Here is a 27,802-nt window from a genome sequence, read left to right on the forward strand (position 1 = left end):
GTGCAGCAGTTCATAGAGAGGAGTATAATGCTGATATCTGAAGTTCCGACTTTAAATCCGAAGAAGTACTGTAGTTTGTAGTCTGACAGGATGATGCCAATGTATGACGGTTCTGATTAAACTACTGACGCACCCACCAACCACAATCACCCACCAACCCATCGTTGCCTTCGTAATGTCTTATAACTATTATGTAGTTCCACTTGAATATTAGGGGCGGTCGGGTAGCCTAGTGGTTAAAGCGTTCGCTCGTCACGCCGAAGACCCGGGTTCGATTCCCGGTACAATGTGTGAAGCCCATTTCCGGTGTCCCCCGCCGTGTTATTGCTGGAATATTGCTAAAAGCGGCGTAAAACCATACACACTCACTCACTCACTTGAATATTAGACCTGTTAAGATCCGGATAAGAATAGGGCTTCATAAACCCATGCTTGCACTAAAAGGCGACTCAGCTTGTCGTAAGAGGTGACTAACGGGATTACTGCAAGCATGGGTTGCTGAAGACCTATACTTCCCCGGATCTTCACGGCTTAATAATCATTATATGTATAATAACGCCCTACATGGAATGTGTATTCGGTGATCAGTGAATATGTACGATTAGTACGAAGAATACACATCGGTGTAGTTGAACTGTGAATCGGAACCAGCTTTTTGAATACATGAGTAGGGACTGCATGATCAAAACTGATCCCCAGAATCCAGAACGCAATAGAACCACAGTTTATAACACATAACTTGTCTTTGCATGTATTTGTGACGGGTGCCACACCTTTCCTCGAACACGTGGTATCATCACTATTTGACAGCGATTCGTACATGCATGCTCATGAAATATTGGGAATCTTAGAATCGCGAGATTTCTTATGATTATAGAACAGGTTTTGTTGCTGTTATTTACGTTGTACATTATCAAAAGTATTTACGTTTGATTTTTATGGCGAAAAACTTATATCTGTTTTCATTACTGTAAATGATTTCAGTTGTAGTCTAATGTAGAGACACATACATACCCAGGAGAAAATGACCTTTATGTATTTCACAAAATACAGTACGAATAATGACGAAGGTTAAGGTGTCAAAATGTATATGAGGTTCGTCTTTGTCAGTTGCGATGACGGGCGGTCGGGTAGCCTAGTGGTTAAAGCGTTCGCTCGTCACGCCGAAGACCCAGGTTCGATTCTCGACATGGGTACAATGTGTGAAGCCCATTTTTGGTGTGATCCGCCGTTGCTGGAATATTGCTAATAGCGGCATAAAACTAAACTCGCCAATACCACAGTTGCGATGAATTTAAGACGAAGTTCGAAAAAGATAAATGTATAAATGTAACCTTACTTATGATATTATTTGAAAACATAAACGTAACATTTTCAAAGGCAAGTCTTTAACAAGATAATATTAGGCGAAATGTAAATCATCAGTAATCATCGCACTTTGGGCATTTTCAGACACGGAATTTCCTGCCTAACCACAATGTGACGTCACCCTCATTCGTGTCGCGAGTCCTGCACAGTGTGGCGGCCATTTTCGGCATCAGTATCTTCATCCTGTCCGCCTGCCTCCTGATTGTCCTTGACATTACCGAGATGCCCCGAGTTGTCGCCCTTATCGCAGCAGTTCTCACCCTTTCTGTAGTCTGGAGCCAACCAATCAAAGTGTATATCTTTCAAGCAGAATGCTCGTCTGAAACCGTCCGCTACAACATTTCACTCCTCCTATCGATTGTGAGAATTGTATCCCTTGGAATATTCTCGATGGCTGTGATTCCCATGGGCGGAGAAATCGATATCTATGATTCTCCAAAGTTCTTATGGGATGGGATTACATCACTTGGTGAGAGCAGCGTCTTGATGTCCGTCCTCGCAGTTAATTGCTGTGCAGGTCTATTGACGTATGGGTTGACCCGAGTCTCCGCCTACTATACCACGACATGGTCGGGTATTCTTATCCCATCCATCTTGTCCACAACAATTGCATCAGTTATTTACATTCTGAACTGTTTCGATGGCATCTACCTCACCTTAAGTGTTGACGTGTGTCCAATGTCAGAGGGAAGTTTGATCGTCGCGGGATTCGTGATCCTGTTATGGCTTCTTCCCATGCTGATCATGAGAAGGAACTATTTTGTACCAGCTGATACATTCTTCAAGCCTGAACACGAGAACTTCATCACCTTCGGCTACAGTGCTGTGTGTTTCGACCAACACTCTCTTCTCAACTACTATCCTTGTCCTTTGGTGTTTCGTGAAACTGGGCTGAACGGACACGGAAGAAGCCGGGTGTTCATGTGCACTACAATGTACAGAGAGGCTGACTATGAGATGGAACAGCTGCTGAAAAGTCTTGCCAAAATATCAAAGTCTCAACGACTTAAGAAAAAGAAAATATACCTTGAAGCCCACATCTTCCTTGATAATGGCGCCGATGGATTAACACTGAAAGAATTTGCTCTTCAGTTGATGGCTCTGGTACAGAATTGCCTTGTTGTTGGTCGATCTGATAGAAGCATCTATAAAACCCCATATGGCCTACAGATTTCATGCGTCCTTCCAGGCGGCATGCCTTTGTTTGTTCATCTGAAAGACCCTACCTTTGTGAAGGCTAAGAAACGCTGGAGTCAAGTGATGTACATGAATTATATCATCGATTACCGTATCAAGATGACAACTCATATCGCTGAGATCCAGCATCAGATGAAGCTGAAGAAGGAGGTAGGACCTACGAAGTACACTCAGATGATCATGCAAATCAGGTCCCTTCTGGACAACCTCAAGGACCAGGATGAGGAACAGGAGAAGGGGTCCATATACAGTAAATGTGGCTCGGCATACAGTTCTGATCAAGAGATTAAAACAGGGGATGACATGTCAGAGACCTCGAGTCAAAGGTATCCTGAGAAGGCCACAGAGTATAGCGATGGGAGATCTACCTCCCCGCCCTCAACAAGCAATAGCTATGCCAATTTAGTTTCTGCAGAATATCCACTCGGGAAGACCACGCCGATCTATATGTCTGAAACGTCGGATCAAACTGGAAGCCATGGCAGCGGGGATGATGGCATAGGAAGACCCAGCACTGTCTTCCCTTCCTCTCCGTCCTACACAAGTTTCATCTCAACAGATTTTCCTATTTCTAAGGTCAACCCTGCTTACATCCCCGATAAAAACGAGTTGATGCCACCAAAATGGCTGCCAGAGTTTACATCAGATTCAACCTTCACTGGCCATGCCCCAAGTTTGTCAGATATCAGAGGCTCAGCCAGAGATCTGAATATGCTCGAGTTTGCATCCAATGAGAAAATATCCACAATATCTAAGGATAAAACAGCCCTGGATCTGTCCCAGTTAACGCCGGCATATGATGATAGGACGTACATTCTGGCGACGGATGCTGATATGCAATTTAATGATATGAGCGTTCTTGACCTGGTCGAAACATGCAACAGCGATCTTCGTCTTGGAGCCGCCTGTGGCCGAACTCATCCATTCGGGAAAAAGAAACACCCGATCGTGTGGTTCCAAATGTTCGAATATGCCAAAGGTTAGTTTTGTCCCTCTTGATATCTAGTGAGTGAGTGAGTGAGTTTAAATTTAACGTCACAACGGCAATATTTCAGCCATATCGTGATCTTGATATCTAACAAATAGTCCTATATAGTATATATCCTATAGCACTGTGCTCCTTCAATGTCATGTGTCGTTGCTCTTAGGAAGCAGCCATTTACTTACTATTCCAGTACAAATCATAAGTAGTAAATGTAAAAGCTATCAGTGTCACTGACAAGTTCCTCAGAAGTGATTTTAGTGCCGAATCAGTGTTCAGATTACTTTGTATAACAAAACACGACCTGTGAGTTTGACACAATCATAAGTACAATGTATGTTGGCCCTTGTTTAGTCAGGTTTCTCAAGGACCGTGGAATAAGTTAATGGTGACCCGGCGGTCTAGTGATATTTTCAGAAAGCTGTTGGTGCTTTCTTTCTTGGGAAACAGAAAAACAGAAAACATAGCAAGATTACCAGCCAAACACACACATTGTAACACAATTTATCCTTACGACTTCGCAAATTTAACAAGAATTATTTGTGTGTGACAATTGGCTCTATCGTGTAAATTACATCAGAAATCATGGTAGAAAGTGCAAAAGTTGTGAATCACCAAGGGCTGCATCTGCAGGATGATTGCTCGACAATAAGTTTCCAGTTTTTCTGTTTCCATTTTTTCCGTAAATGATGTGTTTATGATGATTTGGCAGACTTCTGGCTCATCAAGAGCGCCCATAATATTATTGGCTCCGTGATGTGCTGCCCAGGCTGCTTCAGCTTGTACAGAGTGAAGGCTCTGGAAGGAGTGTTGCACCTCTACTCGGAGCCTACATTCAAACCTTGGGATGTCTTCACAAAGGACACAGGTACGTCGTGTTAGCCTCCTGACAGCTGGAGCCAAGAGTAGAATTCATTTTCTTCATTGTCTCAAAGCGAAGTTTAGGTACAGGTGTTATTTGTCAAGCAAGCACCTGTATTGAAACAACACAATGAAACAATGAAGCCATCCTTCTCAGACCTGTCTTTGATGTCTTTGAAGATGTTTGTTTTCACAAGTATCATTTATTTCATGAACACAGGCGTAATACAGCATATGCTGTCAATCATTTTATTCCAACGTTTTTGGTTCCAAATTCAATGTGGCGACAAATAGACCTATGTTGACTTCAATTTTTCTTACAGTCACTTCCTATTAAAGTAGACTTCTCTTTAATTCAGGCGAGGATCGATGGATGTGTACACTGATGATGTTACGTGGCTGGAAGCTTCAATACTCCAACTTCGCCTACAACGGCACCTATTGCCCTGACACTGTGGAGGAGTTTATCAAGCAGAGGAGACGCTGGATTCTGTCGGATTTCGCGAACTCTCTGATGGTGTTCCGTAATCTTCCTCAGCTAATCCGCAGTAATGGCTGCTTCTCCGTCATCTACGCCATCTACTTACTGCAGCTGTTCTTCATCGTCGTCCTCCTTCCTGGTGGGTATTTGTCTGTAGACCTTTGAAGATCCAGGGTAGAATGGGTCTTCAGCAACTCATGCTTGCCATAAAAGGCGACTATGCTCATTTACATATGGAAAGTATTTATTACGAGGTGATTGTAATTATGGGAATTGTCCTGAAATAATCTTTTGTGATAGTTTCACATTATGGTCACTTACTTTGACATTATCCACGGTGTAAAATACACCTACAACTTCTCATAGCACTGTTAGTCCAGACACACAAGGTAATTGATCAATGTGTCCTTCTTAACATCATATGTATGCGACTATGCTTTTCCTAAGAGGCGATTAACGGATAAGGTGGTCAGGCTCGCTGTATTGGTTGATGCATGTCATCGTACCCCAGTTGGACCGTCTCCGTGGTCTAGTGGTAGAGCGTCCGCCCGGAGAGCGGAAGGTCCGGGGTTCGATCCCCGGCCGCGTCATACCAAAAGACGTTAAGAGATGGTACTTGTTGTTACCCTGTCTGGCGCTCGGCATTAAAGAGCTAAAACAAGGACTGGCCGGCTCGGAGTCAGTATACTATGTCTGAGTGAGGTATTCATGTTAAACTGCGGCATGGTATTTCAGTGGGCTAGCACTATAAATCGGCATCAGTCCGGACTAGTACAAGCAGCCACACACACACACGTGTATGCACGTCACTATATAAGTGCAATAATCTTGGACGCGACATTAAACCCAAATTCCCCTCACCTCACCCAATTGTGTGGATCGATGCTAATGATGTCAAAATCTAGATTGTCTGCTCCAGCCTCGATTATTTACAGACTGCAGCTGGAATATTGCTGAGTGCGGCGTCAAACAACAAATAAACAAACTATTTGTTTGTGGTGTGTGTCATTATTGAACGCTGGACATTGTACAATGCTTCATCTAAATGGGCGTTGCAACAATTATGTCAGTGTGTGGAGATGTCTTGCTTGTGAGCGATTGAAATGTTATGGTCATTGACTAGGTTGGCGACAAATGAAGTCACAAGTAATCACATGATTGCTAGTTTAACACAAATTGCAACAATGGTGGTGAGATGGGTGACAATGTGTTCATGTATACCGAACGATGATATAAAGACGTCCATATCAACTAGCTGTATGCATTGTTTACATAGACTAACAGAATAAGTGTAGGTGTAGACATTTGTATTCATATATGGATCAAACCAAGCCCGTGACTTTGAGAGCTGTAACACATGAACGAACTGCTTATGTATTGAACCACAACTGTATTATTGTGACTTTATAATCAAGGTTCGTTTATCGATCAAGGTATCACATATTCGCAAGGCAAATATACATAAAACAGAAAGTCTTTAGTACCTGTGATGTAAGATTGTTATATGTATATGTTTCTGATAGTCCATTATGCTTCCTGTAGATAGGTTAATGCGACTATGCTTGTCGTAAGAGGCGACTAATGGGATCGGGTGATTAAGCTCGCTGACTTGGTTGATGCATTTCATCGTATCCCAATTTCGTGGATCAATGTTCATTATGTCAATCATTAAATTGTCTGGTTCGTTATTTAGGTCATATATAATGGTCATATAGCTGGAATATTACTGAACGCGTGGTTACACACACAAAAAAAATCCATATAACGTTTAACTAATTATAAATATGAATGCAAGTAGGGGAATTAGAATGTGGAACAATACACTGTATTTGCAAAGTAGCGGTGACAGTTGTTTGAATGGATCACTGAAAGTCAGTGAAGACACTAGGTTTTCACCTAAATGGGAGGTCCTGCCCTTCCGGTGGCATGGACTATTCACACAATTTGTATATAAACATAGGTGAGGTGACAATCGAGTAATGGACGAGTATTCTGTTTCATTTAGTTTAGCTGTGTACATCATGTGTTATCCCTTATAACCAACAGGTTCCACAGTGATCATGTTAACTGTTGGTTTGGACATGCTGGTTGGACTAAACTTCTACATCCTCACGCCAATCGTCTCTTTCATCCTCATCCTGTATGGCTACTTGTGCATTCGTCTCACATCCAACATGCAGATCCTTCTCACGAAATTCTCCATCGTCCTTCTCGGGCTCTGCATGTCTGCAGTTGTGCTTGGTGCTGCATACTTCGTCATCATAGACTTGGTGACAGGTGAGTTGTTGTTTTGCAGCTACGTTTCTTTACTGATGGCCTCAACCCTGAGAACACAAATTGCTAAATGAAGTTTATTAGGCTTTGAAGTTAACTTAGAGATCAGTATATAGTTGTAGAGGTCATCGAAAAAAAAAGATTGCATTAGTTGAAATACATCAATATTTATCACCTTTCTACCAAGACATAATTAACCCGTTAGTTGAAATACATCTATATTTATCACCTTTCTACCAAGACATAATTAGCCCGTAAGTTGAAATACATAAATATTTTTCACCTTTCTACCAAGACGTAATTAGCCCGTTAGTTGAAATACATCAATTTTTATCACCTTTCTACCAAGACATAATTAACCCGTTAGTTGAAATACATCTACATTTATCACCTTTCTACCAAAACATAATTAACCCGTTAGTTGAAATACATCAATATTTATCACCTTCCTACAAAGACATAATTAACCGCGATCTCTTTGGTCTCGTGTACTAACCTTTCTGAAACTACATACCAAACATACCAAACAAAATTGTGCAATTGTGCAAGGAATACTTTCTCAAAACTATTCTCTTTCACGGTACTGGTGTTGCTGCTGCTAAAATTTGAGATTGTAACGACTGAAATATCTGATTGACAATTCATTTCAGACTATTCCCCAGGGAATTGAAATAATTACTGTTGGTGTGATTTTATATTTTCCACCGAACTGGCAACTACCACCATCACACACATGTACCACAGTGGCCTTGTGTCGCCAGTTATCTGTTTAAATGCCTCAAAGTACCAATTAGTCTTATGGAGATCCTAATGCAGCGAACAACTGTAAGAGTTAATGAGGCGATGGGGGGTTACAGCGTTCGCTTGTCACGCCGAAGGTCCAGGTTCGATTTGCAAACTGGATACAGGAATATGAAGTACATTTCTGCCCTTTTAACCGTACTCAACAACTAACTGATAGAACTACCTTCCTTTCTTTGCTCCATTAGGATCCGGATATGAATTGGTCTTCAGCAACCGATGCTTGTCGTAGGAGGCGACTACCGGGATCGGGTAGTCAGGTTCACTAAGCCCATTGATGAATGTCATCGTATCCAAAATTGCACAGATCGATGCTCGTGATGTCAATAACTGGATTGTCTGGTCCAGACTCAATAATCTACAGACCGCCGTCTTATAGAATGAATATTGCTGAGTACGCATTAAACAACAAACAACCAAACAAAAACCTCCCTTTTTCAGATAACCAGGAGGATGCCCTTCAGTTGCAGGAAGACTACATCCTCATCGCGGTGACCGGAAGTCTTCTGTACGCTGCTCTGCTCCACCCGAAAGAGTGCTGGCTGCTCTTCAATGGTCTTTTCTACCTCTTCTTCTTTCCCGCAATGCAGATGCTGCTTCCGGTGTATGCGTTGTGTAACATCGTTGATCAGACATGGGGAACCCGAGACAACGTGAGCCACTGAGACTTTATGTCACATATATGGAGGATATATCTTGTGTCGAGTGAAATATCATGTTTCTGTTATCGGGTGACGGGGGCCAAAGGAGATAAATATCTCCTTTTCCCCTGTCACGAGATCAGAGAGAAACATGATATTTCACGAGACACAGGGAATATCCTTTTTATTGTATACTTTTTTGTGTAGTCGTCTATAGGAAAATTAAATTATTTTCATTACAAATGTAAAACCTTGAAACGTAAATTCTCCCTAACTAACACAGGGACGGGTCACCGACCCTTGCATTTGCGACCTAAAAAAGTATAAAAAATATAAACAAAACTTACAAAAACATTTGGGGCGGTCGGGTAGCCCAGTGGTTAAAGCGTTCGCTCGTCACGCCGAAGACCCGGGTTCGATTCCGGACATGGGTACAATGTGTGAAGCCTATTTCTGGTGTCCCCCGCCGTGATATTGCTAGAATATTGCTAAAAGCGGCGTAAAACCATACTCTTTCACTCACTACAAAAAACATTTAGGGTAGCGAAATTTCTGTGTCATACATATAGATATGATTATAAACAAAATATATTCTTGAAAACATCAAGACCACTGTCGGGGGCGAAAGAATACACGCTGGTCAAGTCACAAAAAATGTTGCTTTGCGGAATGGTCTCGATTGACTAGTTAAGTGAGAAAATTACAGTTTATAATGGACACTTACGATAAAGGGAGACAATTCGAGGGGGGTAACTCTTGTATGAAGATAGTTCCGTGTTATGTTCGCAGCAGTGAAATATCCATTGTTATGTTCACTGCAATGAAAATATCACTTTTCTCAACTTCGGAAAACTCAGTCGTTGACACTTAAGAATATAACACAAGTTTCTGTTGTAGTTTGCATTTGTACATAAATATCTAAATGGTTAGAGAAGTGAAATTGTTCGTTATATCCATTGTTCATTTCTGGAGAAACGTTATCCTCTACTATTTATATACATTCCGGAATTCGTAGGGATATTGGTACTCAAATTCATACAATCTGTTTGGTTGTTTTCATATATAGTTCGATATACTTTATTCGGTACTCACGTGAATTGTATATCCTTATATGTAGTAAAGAAGTCGGGACTAGTACTTTTGAACCGTATCGTTATAACCATGCTCCACTGTATATTGGTGCATGCTATAGCCTGATGAACTTCTAATGAGAACAAACAAGAATTACATAATGTTGCCTTCACAAGTGTAAACCATAAATGTTATCACATGATTGTCCGTACATTCTACTACAGACCGCCTCCGTGGTCTAGTGGTAGAGCGTCCGCCCGGAGAGCGGAAGGTCCGGGGTTCGATTCCCGGCCGCGTCATACCAAAAGACGCTAAAAGATGATACTTACCCTGTCTGGCGCTCGGCATTAAGGGGCTAAAACAAGGACTGGTCGGCTCGGAGTCAGTATACTATGTCTGAGTGAGGTATTCATGTTAAACTGCGGCATGGTATCTCAGTGGGCTAGCACTAAAGATCGGCATCAGTCCGGACTAGTACAAGCAGCCACACACACACACACGTGCATGCACGTCGCTATATAAGTGCAATAATCTTGGACGCGACGTTTAACACAATTTCAACTCACCTCACCACATTCTAGAACAAACCGTACCGATCAACAAGAACATTATATTTTCCAGCAAAAAGCAAAGTTACCAAAACTGCTTTGCTTCCCTAAAATGAAGTTCAGAAGGAAGAAGAAGAAGAACAAAGGCAAGAAGTCTGCAGATGCAGGTGCGTGCTAGCTGTGGTAAAGTGCATGATTGTAAACAGCTACGGTGTCCTTATTTTATTTCAGACATCCCCATCAGGGTTCTCGGGCAGAATAATCCCTGGTAGGAAATGCGCGTCGTGATGCTCGGTGGCATTTGTATTTGAGGGTCATTAATGCTCATGATGTCAACCACGGTTTTACATATTTATGTTTGGGCTATAGTGGTATCGTCGGGATGTCCTAATTGCGACGGGAGACAACGTTCAACAAAAGACAAAATGATCGCTATTCCAACATCTGTTGACAAAATGTTACATATGTTTCCGGAGTCCGGTTTATGATAGATCCTCAACAACCTATGCTGGCCGTAAGAGTCGAGCAAATGGATCGGATGGTCAGGCTCGGTGACATGGCTGCTAGCATACCATCGTAAGCCAGGTGCGCGGATCGCTGCTCACAATAACGATAACTGGATCTACTGTTTCAGACACAATTATTTACAGGCCACTGTATAATAGCTGGATGTTGCTGAGTGAGGTGTTACACAACAAACAAACTCGCTCATTAATATGTTGTTGTTTCAGACATAGTTGACCCTGAAGATTCGGAGGTATCCTTAGACCAGCTGAAGCCGATGAGGAGCGAGGAACAGCTCTTCTGGACACAGTTGTTGGAGAAGTTGATTGGCAAGGACATCAACCTTGGGTTGGAGAAGGATGTCCTGGCTGATGGCCTCAAATCCCTCAGGTTTAGGACGCTAATTGCCATTTTAGTGGCGAATGTCATATGGGTTATTGGTCTTGGCCTGTTCTATGCCACTTCCGTCGAGAAGACTGATAGTCTCAGTGGCTACGGTATTATGATTGGAGTCCTGTATGGGTTTTCGTTCGTCATTCATGTTGTCGGTATGACTGTGTATAGATTTTCAGACTGTGCTCACAGACTTGGGAAGAAGATTTTCAAAGATGAAAAATCTCACTGGGTGACGAGAAGGGAACATGGTACCAAGATGCAGTTTTGAGTTCTTAAAAGTCTCATTGAACTGTGCTGAACACCACCTAAAAGGTGGTGAAACGATCAAATTCAGCGTTTGCAAGAAGCAAAGCCTGGAGTATCTACAGATACATTTGCAAGAAGATACATGGTTCTGTGACCAAGAACACAGTGAATATGTGATCTCACTGAATACCTATCTAGTTAATGATACAGTGATAGTATCCAAACCTTTCAAAGAGGATGGGTTAAGGATTTGAAGCTGATATATGATCGCATGATAATGATTTTGTCATCAATACATTCTCATATCGAAGTTTAGATGCTTCTTATTAGCAGCATATCCCTAATTCTAGGAGTACGTAGAGCTCGTGCTACAGAACACCCTCTAATGTGTGGGTACTGGGTACCTGCGATAAACGGTATGCATGACATCTCGTACAGCTTACCTTAGTCATTGTTAAACAGGATTGCAGAATATATTTTGGGGTGATCGAATGCTGACTTCCTGCACTGCTGTGCAGTTTATACATATGTTTGACAAACATAACAATTGTGAAACAAAATGTACAGTGTACATCTTCATAACGTGGTTGACATTAAACAAATATGTGAGACAGGGTAACGTGTGCGTTGCATAATGTATGCTGTTGAAGTGCTTTATATATGATACTTGTGATCAAGCTCCAATAATCTTACCCTGTCACCATTTATACACATGACATGCGTATCTCCTATTCTATACATCATGTTATTGCCGAACTTGCCATTGTGTCATTAATGATAGTTTCAAATGTAACATAGTTAAAAACGCTTTAATGTACAGAGTATCGAGGCGGTGTTAATGGCACTCTTGTATTATTGTAATTTTGCTGCCAGATAGTTAAACCATTGCAATGATTGTGTAATATTGTAAAACCATTCTTATTATGGCGTGAGAATGTTAAACCATAATAGTGATAGGGTAAGACTGAAAAACAATTATTATAACGCTCATTAAATTGATGTATTGATGTTGTTAAATTGACTTCCTTTTCTCAAAGTAAGTAAAATCTTTGAACACACCATGAAGACCTATGAGTTTGCTTCAGTTCAAATCGTAATACAATACATATTCATTCAATTTATGGGGACTATATCTTAGACATTTAAGATATGTATTGCCTGATTCACTTCAGTAGCGTTGCATAACCCGAACTAATGTTAGGCTGAATTTACTAAGGTAGTAATATTCATTCCGTTGTTCCTTTTCAGGAAGTAACTTACTCTAACAGTGCTAGGTATGTTTGTGTTATTTGTGCATTGTTTATATTGTTGACTGAAGTGTGCATTGTGTTTTCGTTAGTTTTGTTTCTTATATTCAAAGACGTTTGTAAATAAACTCCTATTTATCTAAACTGGAGTCATGTGTCTATATTACCTCAATTTATGCAGGGAGACATGTACAATATTGATATTAGACATGCACATATTCATCACTTACAAAAACAAACCATCAACTGCATGAAATGGTCAGAGCATGAAGATCCAGTGTTTAATCGTCCAAATGGTATGTGACCGTTGTATGTTGATGAATTGTTTGACAGGCATTAAAATGACAAAGTAGATACAATTTATGGAAAACAGCTTCCTTAATTACTGTAAATGCGACGTTTCGGTATAGATCTTTATACCATTGTCAAGCAAGATTGAATGATGAACATGGTACAGAATATATATAGTAGGTGGAGGATTAACAGTCAGTCTTGCTTGACAGTGGTATAATGATCTGTACTGAAACGTCGCCTTGATAGTAATCAAGAAGTTGTTATCCATAAATTGTGTCTACTTTGTCACCAGTCAACTTCTAAGTAATGCCTATCAAACAATTCATGCGTCGTCTACATGGAGACTTGGCACTCAACACCATCAACAGCCTCATCCGACTAGAGAAGAAGCACATTCAAGCCAGCATACATCTCACCTTCCTCATGAGGTGCAGAGATTTAAAACATCGCCCCAAAGGCCTCAGGATCAGATACCCCATCAACTCCTCCACTGCCAGAGCCATCCTGCACACTGCCTCTTAATCCCTTCTCACTGAACGAATCCGCCCTCACCGCAAATCAAGACTCCCTCCCTCAAAGACATCTCTGACCACATCAACCAGCTCAACACTCGACAGCCTGACACCTTTCCCTCACTCCGCTATGCACAGACCCAGGCCAACAACAAACTGCACACTAAGGCCAAGGTCAACCACATAAAGAAGTTCCAACACCTCCTCTCCAACAAGCTTCAAACCAGCACAAGTCGCCTTAACAACAAACACCACCACCAAAAGACTGTTGCCAACCTCAGCAATTCATTAAGAACAGACCAACGTCATTTCCAAAGGACTGAAGATCATACCCACCAGACCACTATGGAACCATGATGACTTCATAAATAATATCGAGAAAGGCCTTCAGCAACTCCCAACAAAGGGAAAGGTCGACTATCTGTGTCACCAGATCTGTGACATTCTTGCCAAAACAGAGACGCAAACCCCTAACCTCAGTGTAAAGCCATCAAAGAACTATAAGATGACACGACTATCCAGATCGCCCATGCTGACAAGGGCAAGACCACAGTCACCATGGGCACTGTCCACTTTCATAATCAAGTCAACAACATTCTCCAAGACCCATCCACCTACTCCAAGATCAGCTGCCTCTTCAAACAGCAAGCCAATATTGACACCTACTTCACCATTTCCACCTCCCTCAATCGATATGGCTGAAATATTGCCGATCTTACGTTAAATAGTAACTCAATCACTCACATCATCGATAACCTTCTAAGAGCCAACGCCCGAAACACACCTTAACGCAAATAACCAAAGGGTGTAGTTTATAAAATTGACTGTAACTGTGGACAATCCTACGAAGGTGAAACATCCCGCCCCATCAACAAAATCAAAGAGCACAAAACTGACAGTCTGAGAGCCTCTTTGGTTGTTCAACCCCCACAAAAGCTGAGTTAAAAATTCACACCAAAATGGTGCAAAGGGTGGTTTGTCATAAATAAATTGATAACATCACATACTGAATTAAGAATGACTATGAAAAGAAACCCCGGGTCTTCCATGTTGACAGGCTACTACCATATGAGAGTAGTGACCCACCAACATGGTGGACATCGGACCAAAGGCAATAAACCAGTTCTTGTGCCACTAGTCTCACTGCAATCCTGAAACAATCAGAGATGAGAATTAACACACAAACTCAAACTAAATTATAATAGATTGATTTCAAGGTGTATGCTGGAAAGAAGATAGTCATTAACGTGATTGGTTCTGACTGACTCGATTATTCTGGGACTTATCTGGATTTAATATTTGAGCGTGTTGGACGTTTTCCAATAATTTCCAAAAAATACGTTACGCATGCACGAGGAAGGTAGTCGTGTTTTCCACGTCTTCCCGATTGGGCGACTTCTTTGACCAATATCGGGCCAGAATAAGTACATTTTCCCAACCAAATAAAGCAAAAAGAAGCATACATTGCATCAAGATCGACTCATCGATCATTTTGAAAAGTGTGAGGCTGGTACTTCTGTTTAGCCTTCCACAAGTAATGAATGGACCCGTGGCCTTAAACCCGGGACCCCAGGATGCCAGGCAAGAACAACTCGTAAACAATGTTATAATGAAGAGAACTCAAAGATTAGATCCGAGGAAACAGGGATCGCCAGTTATTGCAAACTTCTTAAAATCGAACGATAAAAGTACACTTTTCATGAAATCAAGAGAAAACCTGCCATGAACTGCACATCAACGCGTCACGGAAGATTTTACACAGAGAATAGGGAGGACAGGCGGTCGATGTTACACAGGTTTCAACAAGCGAGAGTCAGCGAGAGACGGGTCAAAATCCGCCAAAATATAAATGCACTTATTGTGGATGGAGCTGCTATTGTGTATGACAGAGACAATGATTGCAGTAAGCAGGTAGCAGGTAAAACCTTCGATTTCCCGAGAACAACACCGAACGGCTCAGAGTTACATTCGAATCCGATTTCAATAAATGCACGTGGGTCACTATTTATAGCACAAGCCGGAAGCAACGACACAAGAAGGGAAGCTACTCCAACTGCCGGTGATTGATGTGTAGGCCAAGACGAAAAGAACAGGTGAGGTGAGGTGAAATGGGGTTTAACGCCGCGTCCAAGATTATTGCACTTATATAGCGACGTGCATGTACGTGTGTGTGTTTGTGTGGCTGCTTGTACTAGTCCGGACTGATACCGATTTATAGTGCTAGCTCACTGAGATACCATGCCGAAGTTTAACATGAATTTCCCACACAGTATACTGACTCCGAACCGACCAGTCCTTGTTTTAGCCCCTTAATGCCGAGCGCCAGACAGGGTAACAACAAGTACCATTTTTTAACGTCTTTTGGTATGACGCGACCGGGGATCGAACCCCCGACCTTCCGCTCTCCGCTCTCCGGGCGGACGCTCTTCCACTAGACCACGGAGGCGGTCCGAAGTGAACAGTAAACATGGATCAATTTCTATACTTTCATGGAGTATTAAAGGTTTGAATAAACATATCAATCATCCCTCAAATATCAAACATTTATTGTGTTCAATATGAAATTATTGGTTTAGTTCGTGCGTAGTGTCGAGGATGTAAGTGACTTTCTACCTGGATATCATACTGTAAATTGTGTCAGAACGAAACTGCACTCGGTCGCTATAGTGGCGGTATTAAGGTCTTTAATAAGATATGACATCATAAATGATGGTCTTACTCAGAGACTCTGCAAAACTTTTGAAAATTGTGTTGTACTGATTTTACAGACACCCGCATCAGCTTGGGACAAAGACACTATCTATCTTGATACTCCCTTACCTCCCCCTGAAATTTCGTCAATATATACTCTTCCAAAACAAGAAACTTGACATAGATGTAAAACCACTTTTTGCCAAATATCTAAAATAATTACATTAAATGAGAACCAAATAAGTCAAACAGAAAGATGATGTGTCTATAATTCGCGAAAACACATGCAAAGCACATAAACATAGCGTTTGGGGATCAATTTTACAGCTACATCCAAACGCAACAGCCTGTAAAAAACGTGCAGCAAAGGAACCTGCATTTAGGCATGCAGGCCCTCTGCTGAATGGGTATAACAATCCATATCAACGGCTGTTCATACAGCCCTTATAACGGCAGTAGAGGCGGTGACAGAATGCCAAGACTGAATGCAGCTCAACGGAACAACGCCATTGGGAGATTACAAGCTGGAGCAACTCGAGCACAGATATGCCACTATAATGAACTCACACTGACAATAACACAGATATTTCACTATTTATGAAATTAAGACACTTTTCAGAAGAACCTTCATTCAAAAGAAACAGATATATTTAGCAAACAGAAAGGCAAACTAATAGATGCAAGAAATGATCCCAATGTGTTCTGGAAAATTCTAAAAGACAAAAGAGTTTCACAAGATATTTCTGACACTACTCCAGATGAACCCCAGAAACGTGCATACTCAGCTGTCCAATTACAGAATAAGAAATGTTATCTAGCGTCACAAACTAACCAAACAATATAACTCCAGGACCAGATGGACTCGCTGAGGAATATTTAAATTAATTGCATGGCATATAATTATCCTGCCGCTTCCACTCATGTTCAATAACATTCTTAACAGTGGACACTTCCCAAATAGCTGGGGTAAAAGTATTATATGTCCTTTGTTTACATCTGGCAGTAAGATGTTGGTTGGTTGGTTGGTTTGTTGTTTAACGCCGCACTCAGCAATAGTCCTGCTATATGACGGCGGTCTGTAAATAATGGAGTCCGGACCACACAATCCAGTGATTAATATCACGAGCATCGATCAACGCAATTGGGATCGATGACATGCATTAACCAAGTCAGCGAGCCTGACCACCCGATCCCGTTAGTCGCCTCTTACGACATGCATAGCCGCCCTTTACGGCAAGCATGGGTTGCTTAAGACCTATTCTACCCCGGATCTTCATGGGTCTCTTGCAGTAAGAATGATACAAACAATTACAGGGGTATATCACTGATTTACACTCTCTGCAATATATTTACTTCCATTTGGAATAAAAGGCTTCAATTTGGTGTGAAAATAATGATATAATTCGCGAGGCTTCAGAGCAAATTACTCCGCTACAGATCACATGTTCACTAAACAGGCTGTTATCCAGGAGTACTGATGTAAGGAAAAGGGGAGATTTTACTGTCTCTTTAAATTTTTAGATGTTTCGAAGGCATTTGACACACTCATACATTATGTTCTCCTATAGTCATAACATAAAGCTGGGATCTCCGCCAAGTTGTATAAAATTATTGCTTCAATGTATTCTCATTTAACATTCCGTGGTATAACCAAATATGTACTTTCATCTTATTTAAACTGTTCTGGTGGTACCCGCCAGGGCTGCATCTTGAGTCCAAACATGTTTTTCATATTTATTAATGGGCTTCATAAAAATGGAATATGAAGTGGGACAAGGATTGTCATAAATCAGTTATTTGCTAACTCGTGTGCACTAATATTTGCTGATTATATTTCTGCTGTTTCTTTACTCCAAAAGAAGCTAATTGTTTTGGAAAACTTATGTAATGATACAGGAATGGAGGTAGATGTGAATAAAATTAAAATTATTGTCTGATTAAATGGGGGTCCCCTACCCCTATATTGGAAATCAAATTATTATAATGGTAGCCCTGTTGAAACTGTCATTTTATAGGTATCTAGGACTAGTCTTCTCACCCAAACTTGTATGGAGCAAAGCTCACGCGTCCTTAACATATCAAGTAAATACAGATATTATACCTTTAATTGGTTTTCAGAAGAAGATTAGTAACATAACATGCTTTGATTTATTCACAATGTTTGAATCAATGATAGTGCCTATATTCTACTATAGTTCTGGAATATGGGGAACTTGTCATTGTAAATTAATAGAGGCTGTATATTTGATTGATAATATCTTAAAGTGAAGAGAACAACATTTAACGGCATTGTTCTTGGTGAGTGTGGCAGACTAGTTAAATACTGGTGTAGACTGATACGCTTGCCCAAAAAAAGGCTTCCAAATCAGTGTTAATTAATGTTAAGATCTTTGGATGATGTAGGGAAAAGTCAGGCAAATACTCTTTCAGTATGGTTTTAGTTATGTTTGGCTAAGCCAAGACATTGTGAATGTAAGGTAAATAACGAATACAAGATTATGTTAAATGTAGAAAGATACCTTTGACATACCAACACATTTAAGTTTGTTATCTCTAAGTCCAGATGTAGTAATCATAATATTGCAGTTGAAACTGGTAGGTATACTCGAATTAAATATAGACTATAGTTAGTCTTTTTCAAAATGAAAACTATAAAGCCATCTATAACATTGATTTATTTCTGTATTACGTCTATAAAATTAACAGTGCTAAAAATAAAAAAGAAGAAGAAAATAATCTGAAAATAGGATACATGTTTCTAAATGCGTACACATACATATCAAATCTGCCTGCCCCTCTGTCTGTCAATAATTATCAGAAAATAATAACTGAGAACGTTTGGCTACAGTTCCGTTTGATACTGAAGGGTGGATGTTGTATCAAGCATTAGTAACAAACGAGACAAATAAGACATGCTATTGTTGTATTAACTTTGTTGTATCTTTCCCGTATGCCACCTTCCACACTGTAATCTTTTGTAAACTAACTATATCGACACAATAAATATCAACCTCAGCAAAACTTAGATGAATGTAAATATATTTACAGGGCATTTTCAGCAGAATCGGAAATCTTGAAGCTAGATGTGTACACAACCATTGAGGATGGTGGAGAAGCTGAGGCTCGGTGACAGTCTGCTCCAGCCATGGAGTTAGTTCATGTTGCTCTGGGGATGCACTGCCCAGCATTCCCCGAGATAACTGTGTTTATACAGTTCCATGCTTTTCAGTCCCACTGGGTAATGAGGCATGTGAAGCAATTAACCACGTTTCACCGTCCCTTCAGGGAGTGTCGGGCTACCTACAACCGTTTTGCCGACCTAGTTCGGCATTACAAGAATCTACATTCGGGAAGGAAGGGGACTCCCACCAACCCAATGCAAGTTTGTAGAAGGGCCAGCACTTCCCATGCAGGGAACGGATGTTACATGGATCCGGGACGATTGCTCTTCGGGCAGACAAAGAAGATGCTCAGAATGAGAGCCTCTGTCGCAAAGTCCTAGACAGGGCAATCTAAGACAAGTCACCGGCTATAAAGCCGAGGGCCCATGTTTCTGGACAACTCAGTCAGTGTGGAGGAACGACCCCAGGTGGAGTCCCTGGCAACACAGCCGAGAACCATGACAGAACACACGCAGGATTTGGCTAATGAGCACCAACAGGCCGGGCTTCAGTATTGGAAGGTGCAAGCGGAGCAACTCAAACACCTCACTGCCATCGACAGCCGACATTCCACTCACAAGACAGGCGTTGGACCACGCACAAGACAGGCGTGGGACCACGGACAGGCGTTGGACCTCTTCGTGAAGGCAGGGAAGGTGCTACACCTCGCAGAGGCCCGGAGGTACCTGGAGCAGTTAATCCAGAGGATTAGCAGCATGCAGCTGTAAAATGTGTCCACTGAACTGTGATTTTGGTGTGTGCATATTTATATGGCTTAACGTATATATGTCCCTAATGCTTTGTCATTGCAGATTCTAAGACTCTAAACCTGCATACATTTAATCAACGCTATCATTCATGTTTATATTATATTAAATATTAAATATATTACTAGTATCATGGTTTGAGCATGTATAGTGTTATTATACTGAGAGTTTCTGCTGTTATTTTAATTAATGTTACTCGAGGACGAGATATTTTTAAAACTGGGATTATTATAATGTACAGGTCTGTTGTATATTTCGGTCAGTTGACAGTGAGATTCATCATATTGTACATGTTGTATGCAGTACAGCATACAACCATGAACGTATACGTCATTGCTATATGAATTAACGTATATCGCCACTCATCTTACTAACTGTTTGTTTAATGTGAAAAACAAAATGGAAATACGTTCCATATCACTTGTGTCGATTTGGCAACGTGATAGTTCGTGTGACGTCCCCTATATTCGTGGGTCTGTTCCACGTACTACTTATTGTAACATAATGGCTTAAATCCACCTTGTATGGCTACATATATTGCATTTAGGATATCTAAATGCATTGTATATTCTTATATCTTCGTGTAACAAAACTTTTGTCACTGATGTGGTTTAATTCTCAACTTTCCACCGACCGTATCCTAGAGCCGAAAGACTACTTCTGGTATGACGTCACTGTTGACAGTTATCCGTTGGAGATCAGCTGAGTTGGAAGGATTGCCGGTTCAAGACCGAGCCATGTGAGTTTCCATCTTACAGATTGTATTATTATCTTATATCCACTAGCTAGTGGGCGGAGTCATTCCCTTGGGAAATCAGAGACTATTAAGTATTATCATTCTGTATTATTAATGAACTTGATGTAATCTCAGGTAAATTCTTCGTGTGAATCTTCGTGAATTTTAAATATATTTGATTAATTAATATTCTGTGGTTGGTGGTAAACCGGTAGTATTAATTGCATATTGAACCTTTTGTTTTTCTGTTCTTATTTAATTAATTTAATTTGCTGATATATGGATAACAACTTCTTTGTTTGTAACGACGTTGCAGGGCCTCTTCGTAAATTGAATACTGCATAACTCTACGCTGTATGAAGAAGGATGGTTTGTTGAAAAAGACATGCCATACATTCGGCGAAACAATTTGTCAGCGAACATTGATTCTCACTTACATACTTACTTATTAATTATATAACCGCACATTTAACAAAATAAAATTCATTCAATAAACAATGTTCTAAATGCCTTTCAGTAAACAACGCACTAAAGGCAATGTTTTTTCCATTACTATGTCAATAAAGACATTATTATGATATATTTAAATAATTATATGATATTGAGCATGTGAGTAAATTATGCTTCATGTTGAAGTCAGCAAGGTTACAATCATATCAAGATAAAAAAAAATAAGCATTGATTTGATGCAACCATGAGTTTAAATGCAGGTGAGCTAATAAATTTCTTCCAACAACTTCTACAATGGCCAAAGTTGATTGACAATCGAACATTCTGTATCACGATCAGGCAAAACTTACAGACAAAATCATAAGAAATCTCTGCGATTCGGGCTACATGTATATCATAAGCAAATGTTTAAGAATCAATAGCAAATAATGATGTTCACCAAATGATTAGCGCCACCTTTCTTACAGATGGCATCCATCAAAAACACATTCAGAAGTAAGTCAGTTGTTCATCTGAAATATGGTACAAGTCAAAATATGGATTTGTTCAGATGACATTATTCAAATTTGAAAATGTCCTTCACTTGTATGCCCTAAGCCTTTTTTTTGCTGAAGCCTTGAATGTTGTAACCCTGAACAAACAACTTTTGATCAAAAGTCGTATGGCACTCCTTGAAATATTTCTACCTCAAAAGTTATGAAACTGCACCCTATAGGATAGTTCTGGGCGTAAAGGGAAAGTTGACCATTGGATAGTTAGATAGAAGTCATGCCCCTTTCACACAGTCTTTTAGAGAGTTATTTGACGCTCTGAAACTTTATGCATAGATCTATATTTGAAATAGATGAGTCGTCCTCACTAGTCCACTGAGGCCTGAGTCAAGATTCGTATGAATAACAATACAGATGAGCATAAAAGGGGAGCACAATTGGAGTACATATGGATTTCTACTTCTTGGCTAACATGAGAAAATATCTCCTACCTGAGTTCTAATATTGAACCAGATGAGCTCATTTAATTTTAAATGAATTGTATGAGAATATGATGACACGTATCAACCAAATCACCCAGCCTGACCACCCGTTGTCGTAAGTCGCCTCATGGGTTGCTGAAGATCAGTTTTACCCGGATTTGCATGGGTACCGCACATTAGACCACGGTGCTGTCCCCATCTTAGACCACTGAGCTAAACCGTATCTCAAACCACCTGGTCATCTGTGGGCACATTAATAAAGAAAGAACGTTTAAGCAGACAATTGATAATGTAGCCGGTTACAATTACTTAAAAATGTACAGATGATCTTAGATTTATGTTCAGGCGGTGTATATAAACTTCATAGCAAAACATAGTACACTTTGGAGAACTGGATTTGACGCCAAAGTTACAAACGTTATCAAAACGTTACATGGCTGGAAACAGTCGCTGAAACACTGCAAACTTGAGGTCCAAAACACAACAAGTGATACAAGTTTCAAATCATCATTGCTATGTGTTTTATGTTTTGCCACCATAAAATATGGGCGAGCATGTATACTTTTGGCTTTGCCCGACAATATATAATTCTCCACAGAAAAAATATTTCATCGCAATATCTGCGTGGTAAGATAAAAACTATTAAAACGGTAAAGCTATTTGACCATGATGGAAGTTGAAAACCAGTTCACCGTAAATTCATGTTTTTCTTTTCACCTTCTCAAATTTGACAGTAAAGGTTATGTTTGTTAAAGTTAGCACAATCAGTGGATCAACGGTTTCCGGACAATATACAGAAACAATATCTTCTGTTTGTTATTTTTATTCCCATCACTGGAAAAGCTCACCTTTTTTGTATTTGATCAATTTCTTGGTTTGTACGATTTACAAATTCAGAAGGCTAACGTATTTCAGTCATGAACCTTTAAATAAAATATGACTGTTTTGTGCTGTGTAGTGAATTTTATGTTTCATGCCACATTCAAAATTATTGAACTCTAATACCGAGATGGCATCGAGGTGTGGGATGAAATGGTGTTTCCCCTCGGCATGTCAGCTTAATGTTGGAGGAAATCCCGAAGTGATGCAGGTCTCAAACGTTTACCACTTCGGTGAAACCTACGGGCACAGGTTTAGAGCTGACGGCCATTAGCTTGGAGGATAGTCGTGGAAGATGGGGAGCCAGTGCAGATGGTATCGATGCCTGCTTGATGCTGAAGGAATCTGATGATTTGATGTGATGTCTTGTAGGGTGGGGTGATTTTGATGGGGGCGGATTCTTGTCTGATTGGTTTTGCTTTGGGCTAGATTGTAGTGGATATGGTCCTCTTGACCAGCTTGGTAGGATAATGGTTGAGGTCAGTGTCTACATGCTGGAGATGATTAAGTTCATGGTCAAGGTCAAGGTTGCTGGAGCAAATGTTCTTGGCTCGCTTGGTCAGTGTAGAGATTATGCCAGACTTTCTTTCGAAATGAATGTATTGGTCAGAATGGGTAGGCTTTCTATAGACATTACTTGGTTGTAGTCACTTCCGCTTGATAATGGTGTAAGGACATACATAAAAAAGTCGCAACAAACCAGAAGTTGTTATCCATCAAGTTGTATGTTTTTATCATTTACTCGCCAATGTGTCGAATGCCAATCAAATAGTCACAAAGAGTTTTGGAAACCAAATAGGTCACTGTTCACAGTTCATGGCTACACTTATTGCACTGGGCAGCCACGCGAAACAAGAAAGTTATCCACTCCGTGTTGTCCTTCACGCTTTGCTGTCATGGCTGCAGTTTCCCCATCCTTGTCCCTGGCGTAATTTAAGCCTGCATCATTCATAGACTGAATCTATGTCCTAAGTTTTCCCTCATGATTTTTAATGTTATTTTTAGACATTGAGGAATTCCCGTAAAGTATTTCTGTATGTCTCCGCTCGATTGACAACGTAATCACGTGACATACATGTACTGACGTTCATCGGGAAATGAACGACAGTCAGCTTGGTTGTGTTCATCTAGGCGAAGTCACCCGCTACTGTCAATATTTCATGTTGAATACTACGGCGGGTTGTTTTTATTTGATTAATATAGTGGATACCAACTCCTGTATCGTTTGTAACGCCGTTTCAGGACTAGTTCTTGCCCCTTCATCAAGTGAATACTGCATAAGCGTATGTTGTATATATATATATATATATATATATATATATATATATATATATATATATATATACATACATATGGTCCAGGCACATGGTACAAATGCATGTATAGCAAAGAGCATAACTGAGACTTTATTATGATGTAAATAAATATATGAATCACTCTCTTGATATTGAGAATGTGAGTAAATAATGGTTAACGTTAAAGTCAGACAATGAATCATGTTTAATCTGATGCAATCATTAGGATAAATGCAGGTGAGCTAATGAATAACAATGGTCTAAGTTGATTGACTATAATGCTGATTTGATAAATGATATGTCTACCCACGAAATGTGTATTTGCATCAGACATACCGTTTGTCACTGAGGCGTCAAATTTTTAAATGCCCTCTACATGTCTGCACTAAACATGCCTTACATGTCAACAAGCTTTGAGCAAGAGTTGAATGTCGCTCTTTGAAATCGTTCCACCTCAACTGATGCAATATAGCTCGAGATAAAGGGAAAGTTGATTATGGGAAAGTTGAAATAATCCCATTTGCCTTGTTGAGAGTCATTTCACATTCTGAATCGTTATGCAAAGATCTGGATGTAATAAAAATAAGATGACCTCATTGGTGTCATCTATTTCTAGTACAGGTGGGTAAATTAGATGAAGGTAATTGCTACAAATCATCGATAAACCTCAAGCCTAAAGAGCGCCTCCATGGTTTAGTGGTAGAGCGTCTCCACGCAGGGCTGAAGCTCGGGAGTTCGATATCCTGCCGCGTCATAGAAAAAAGATGTTAAAAGATGGTACTTGTTGTTATCCTGACTGGTAATCGGCATTAAAGAGTTAAAACACGGATTGTTCGGCTTGAGGGGGTGTGGGTGACCCAGTAACTTAAGCCGCCTGATTCGCTTTGCAGAGTTGCGTCCCTTGGGCACGCCAGAAACCTATGTTTGTGGGTTCGAATCCCGATTATGTTTCTAGGTTTGTCAGCACCATGCATTTTCTTCGCTACATAAGTGCAATTATCTTGAACGCGACGTAAACCACATTGCACCTGACCTCACCTCAGCTCAAGCTGAAGTCAAATATCATTCAAATTGCCTTCTTCTGATTTTGCCAATCCGACCAGAAAAAGGAGAAACAACTGGAGTCCATGTGGATGTCTACTTCTTGGCTTCATGTCGTATATCAAAATTTCACATAAATGCGATCAATAAAGAAGTTCAGCATTTCTCATATTTTATCAGTAAACGACAGATGACAATTTCAGACAATTGTCTCCCTGAACCTGTATCAAGGAATGAAGTATTTCCTTAACTTTGTAGTGTTGTGGAAGGTAGTTTACAAAAGTGATTAATCACATGTTTGGCATGACTGATTTTGATCCTTTTCTCAAACTGCAAGAATTCAAGCTAATCCTTTGAGGTTATAAAAATCCACATGGTAATAAGTGTAACTGTCTCAAATACTTCCTGTGAATATACAAAAAGTCCTAGCGTGATTGTATTGAGCATTATGGTTGTTGGGATTTGGTGGTACAATTGCTAGACACGGCAGTGTATCTTTCTTTGTACGGATGTTTACGGAGCTTTGGAATGCAGTACAAAAGAGGTGACCACCCTATAGTTGGCGTCGGTCTCAGATGTAACGTGAACATGTAGCACTTTGTAGTAAGTGCTTGTCTGTGATAGATAAAAGTGACAAAGCCCTTTCCATTTTCATAACAAATCGAGTCGACTGTATCTTTCCGACTATATCATGAGCATGTGTTACTGAGTCTCTATTGAATAGTGATGATACCAGGTACAAAGGTGAGCGTATCCTGCACTGCCCCACAAGTGGTACCCGACACAAACACATGTAAAGGCAAGTCAATTGTTGACCTGTAAAAAACTCGGAAAATAGGATACAAGTAATAATAGGCAAATACATCAGACATATTTGTTGTCAGTGATGCGTCAAATTTGGAATGTCTACCATAAAACGCTTTGAAAGCTTTACTGCGGTCTTAAATGTTGTAACTTTGATCAAACAACTTCTGAGAAAGCGTTGTACGGCACTCTTTGAAATCGTTGTAGAAAGAGCATGATCGTTTTACCACAAAGCTGTGAAATGTAGATACAGGAATCTAGCTGGAGCTACAGGAATATTGTTCGACATAAAGGGAAAGTTGATTGTTGGAAAGTTGAAGTCATCCTTCTTGTCACGCAGTCTTGTTGGGAGCGTTTTGTGACTAGGAATCTTTATGGATATATCAGAATATGAATAATGAAGCGGCCTCACTCCTTTATTTCTAGTTGAGTTGGGTCAATCTGTGGAAAGGAATTGGCTATTTGAAGGTTATTGAACGACTAATGTAAGGTGAACATGTAACACCCTGCAGGTGACGATGGTTTCAGATGTCAAGTGAAATGTAACACCCTGCAGGTGACAATGGTTTCAGGTGTAAGGTGAAATGTCACTGCAAACACGAAAACGTCGTTTTTTTCCGTATATGGTCATTGGACGGAAAAACGACGTTATTTGGACGTTTTCAAACCATCGTTTTTCCGTCCAAATAACGTCGTTATTTGACATCGGAATTTACTGGGAGAGAACGATAGCGTTAAGCTCCTCCCTTTCTTGATTGACATTGTCAATGAAGCAACAGCGTCTACCGGTGTTTCTACTTCTCAGATTTCATTGGTCAGTCCCCGCGTGTTAGATTACAGGCCCGCGTTTGACGCTGCACTCAAAGCGCTAAGCGGAAGTACTGAAATCAATCGTTCTGCGCATGCGGATTACTTAATGCCTTGACCAAATTTTCCGTTCTGTGCATGCGCGATTTCGCGTATTGTTTCCTAGATTTAATGTCACCACTATTTGACAATGTTTCATAAACACAGTCACGTGAAGGTTCGGAATCGTAACGAGTAACTCCATTTAAATTGAAGAGGATCCCCAGTGATATGGGAGATTCCAAGATGAAACTATTCTATGGCTATCTAGGCTGCCACCCAAACCGATCTAAACGGGACCCGATAGCTTATTGTATGCTATATAGTCATATGGAAGTGGACAAGAACTATACATTGTATTCCGGCCGATTGTTCTTGCATTTACTTATAAGTCAGGAAAATGGACTTAAAAGGGGAGTTGTTGAATGTAATTATTTTAATTATTAAATGTTGCCTATACACTAATCTGGACGAACTTCTCATTGTTCTGTTTATGTCATCCTATATACTATTAGTATGTTACCGTTCTAAAGTCAACCTCTCACATAACATTATATTGTTCATAGTATCAAAGTTTAATCAACAATATCAAGAGCAGCGATTTAAACCACTGAAACACCCAAACACAAGGCTGTTATCAAGCGCTAGTGCAGACGTGATGCATCGTAAAAACTGTATCGTGATGTCTTCAGAAATTCAATTATACTACGAGATAGTACGGCTAACGCTGACTCAC

General features: G+C 40.3%; 1 protein-coding gene across 3 annotated transcripts in view; it reads left to right on the plus strand.

Moving 5' to 3' along the window:
• The window catches only part of LOC124119335, a 124,951-nt gene extending 112,199 nt beyond the window's left edge, over positions 1-12,752 (plus strand). For all 3 annotated transcript variants that reach the window (XM_048383279.1, XM_048383278.1, XM_046481824.2), the window contains 7 exons: positions 1,453-3,544; positions 4,260-4,415; positions 4,768-5,028; positions 6,936-7,166; positions 8,406-8,617; positions 10,298-10,391; positions 10,956-12,752. In XM_048383279.1, the coding sequence (XP_048239236.1) occupies positions 1,453-3,544; positions 4,260-4,415; positions 4,768-5,028; positions 6,936-7,166; positions 8,406-8,617; positions 10,298-10,391; positions 10,956-11,392 (3,483 nt within the window). In that variant the 3' untranslated portion in view covers positions 11,393-12,752. The remainder of the gene's footprint in view (positions 1-1,452; positions 3,545-4,259; positions 4,416-4,767; positions 5,029-6,935; positions 7,167-8,405; positions 8,618-10,297; positions 10,392-10,955) is intronic.
• The last annotated feature ends 15,050 nt before the right edge of the window (positions 12,753-27,802 follow it).

Source organism: Haliotis rufescens, unplaced genomic scaffold, assembly GCF_023055435.1.
Source record: "Haliotis rufescens isolate VD_foot unplaced genomic scaffold, xgHalRufe1.0.p SCAF_46, whole genome shotgun sequence".
Lineage (NCBI taxonomy): Eukaryota > Metazoa > Mollusca > Gastropoda > Lepetellida > Haliotidae > Haliotis > Haliotis rufescens.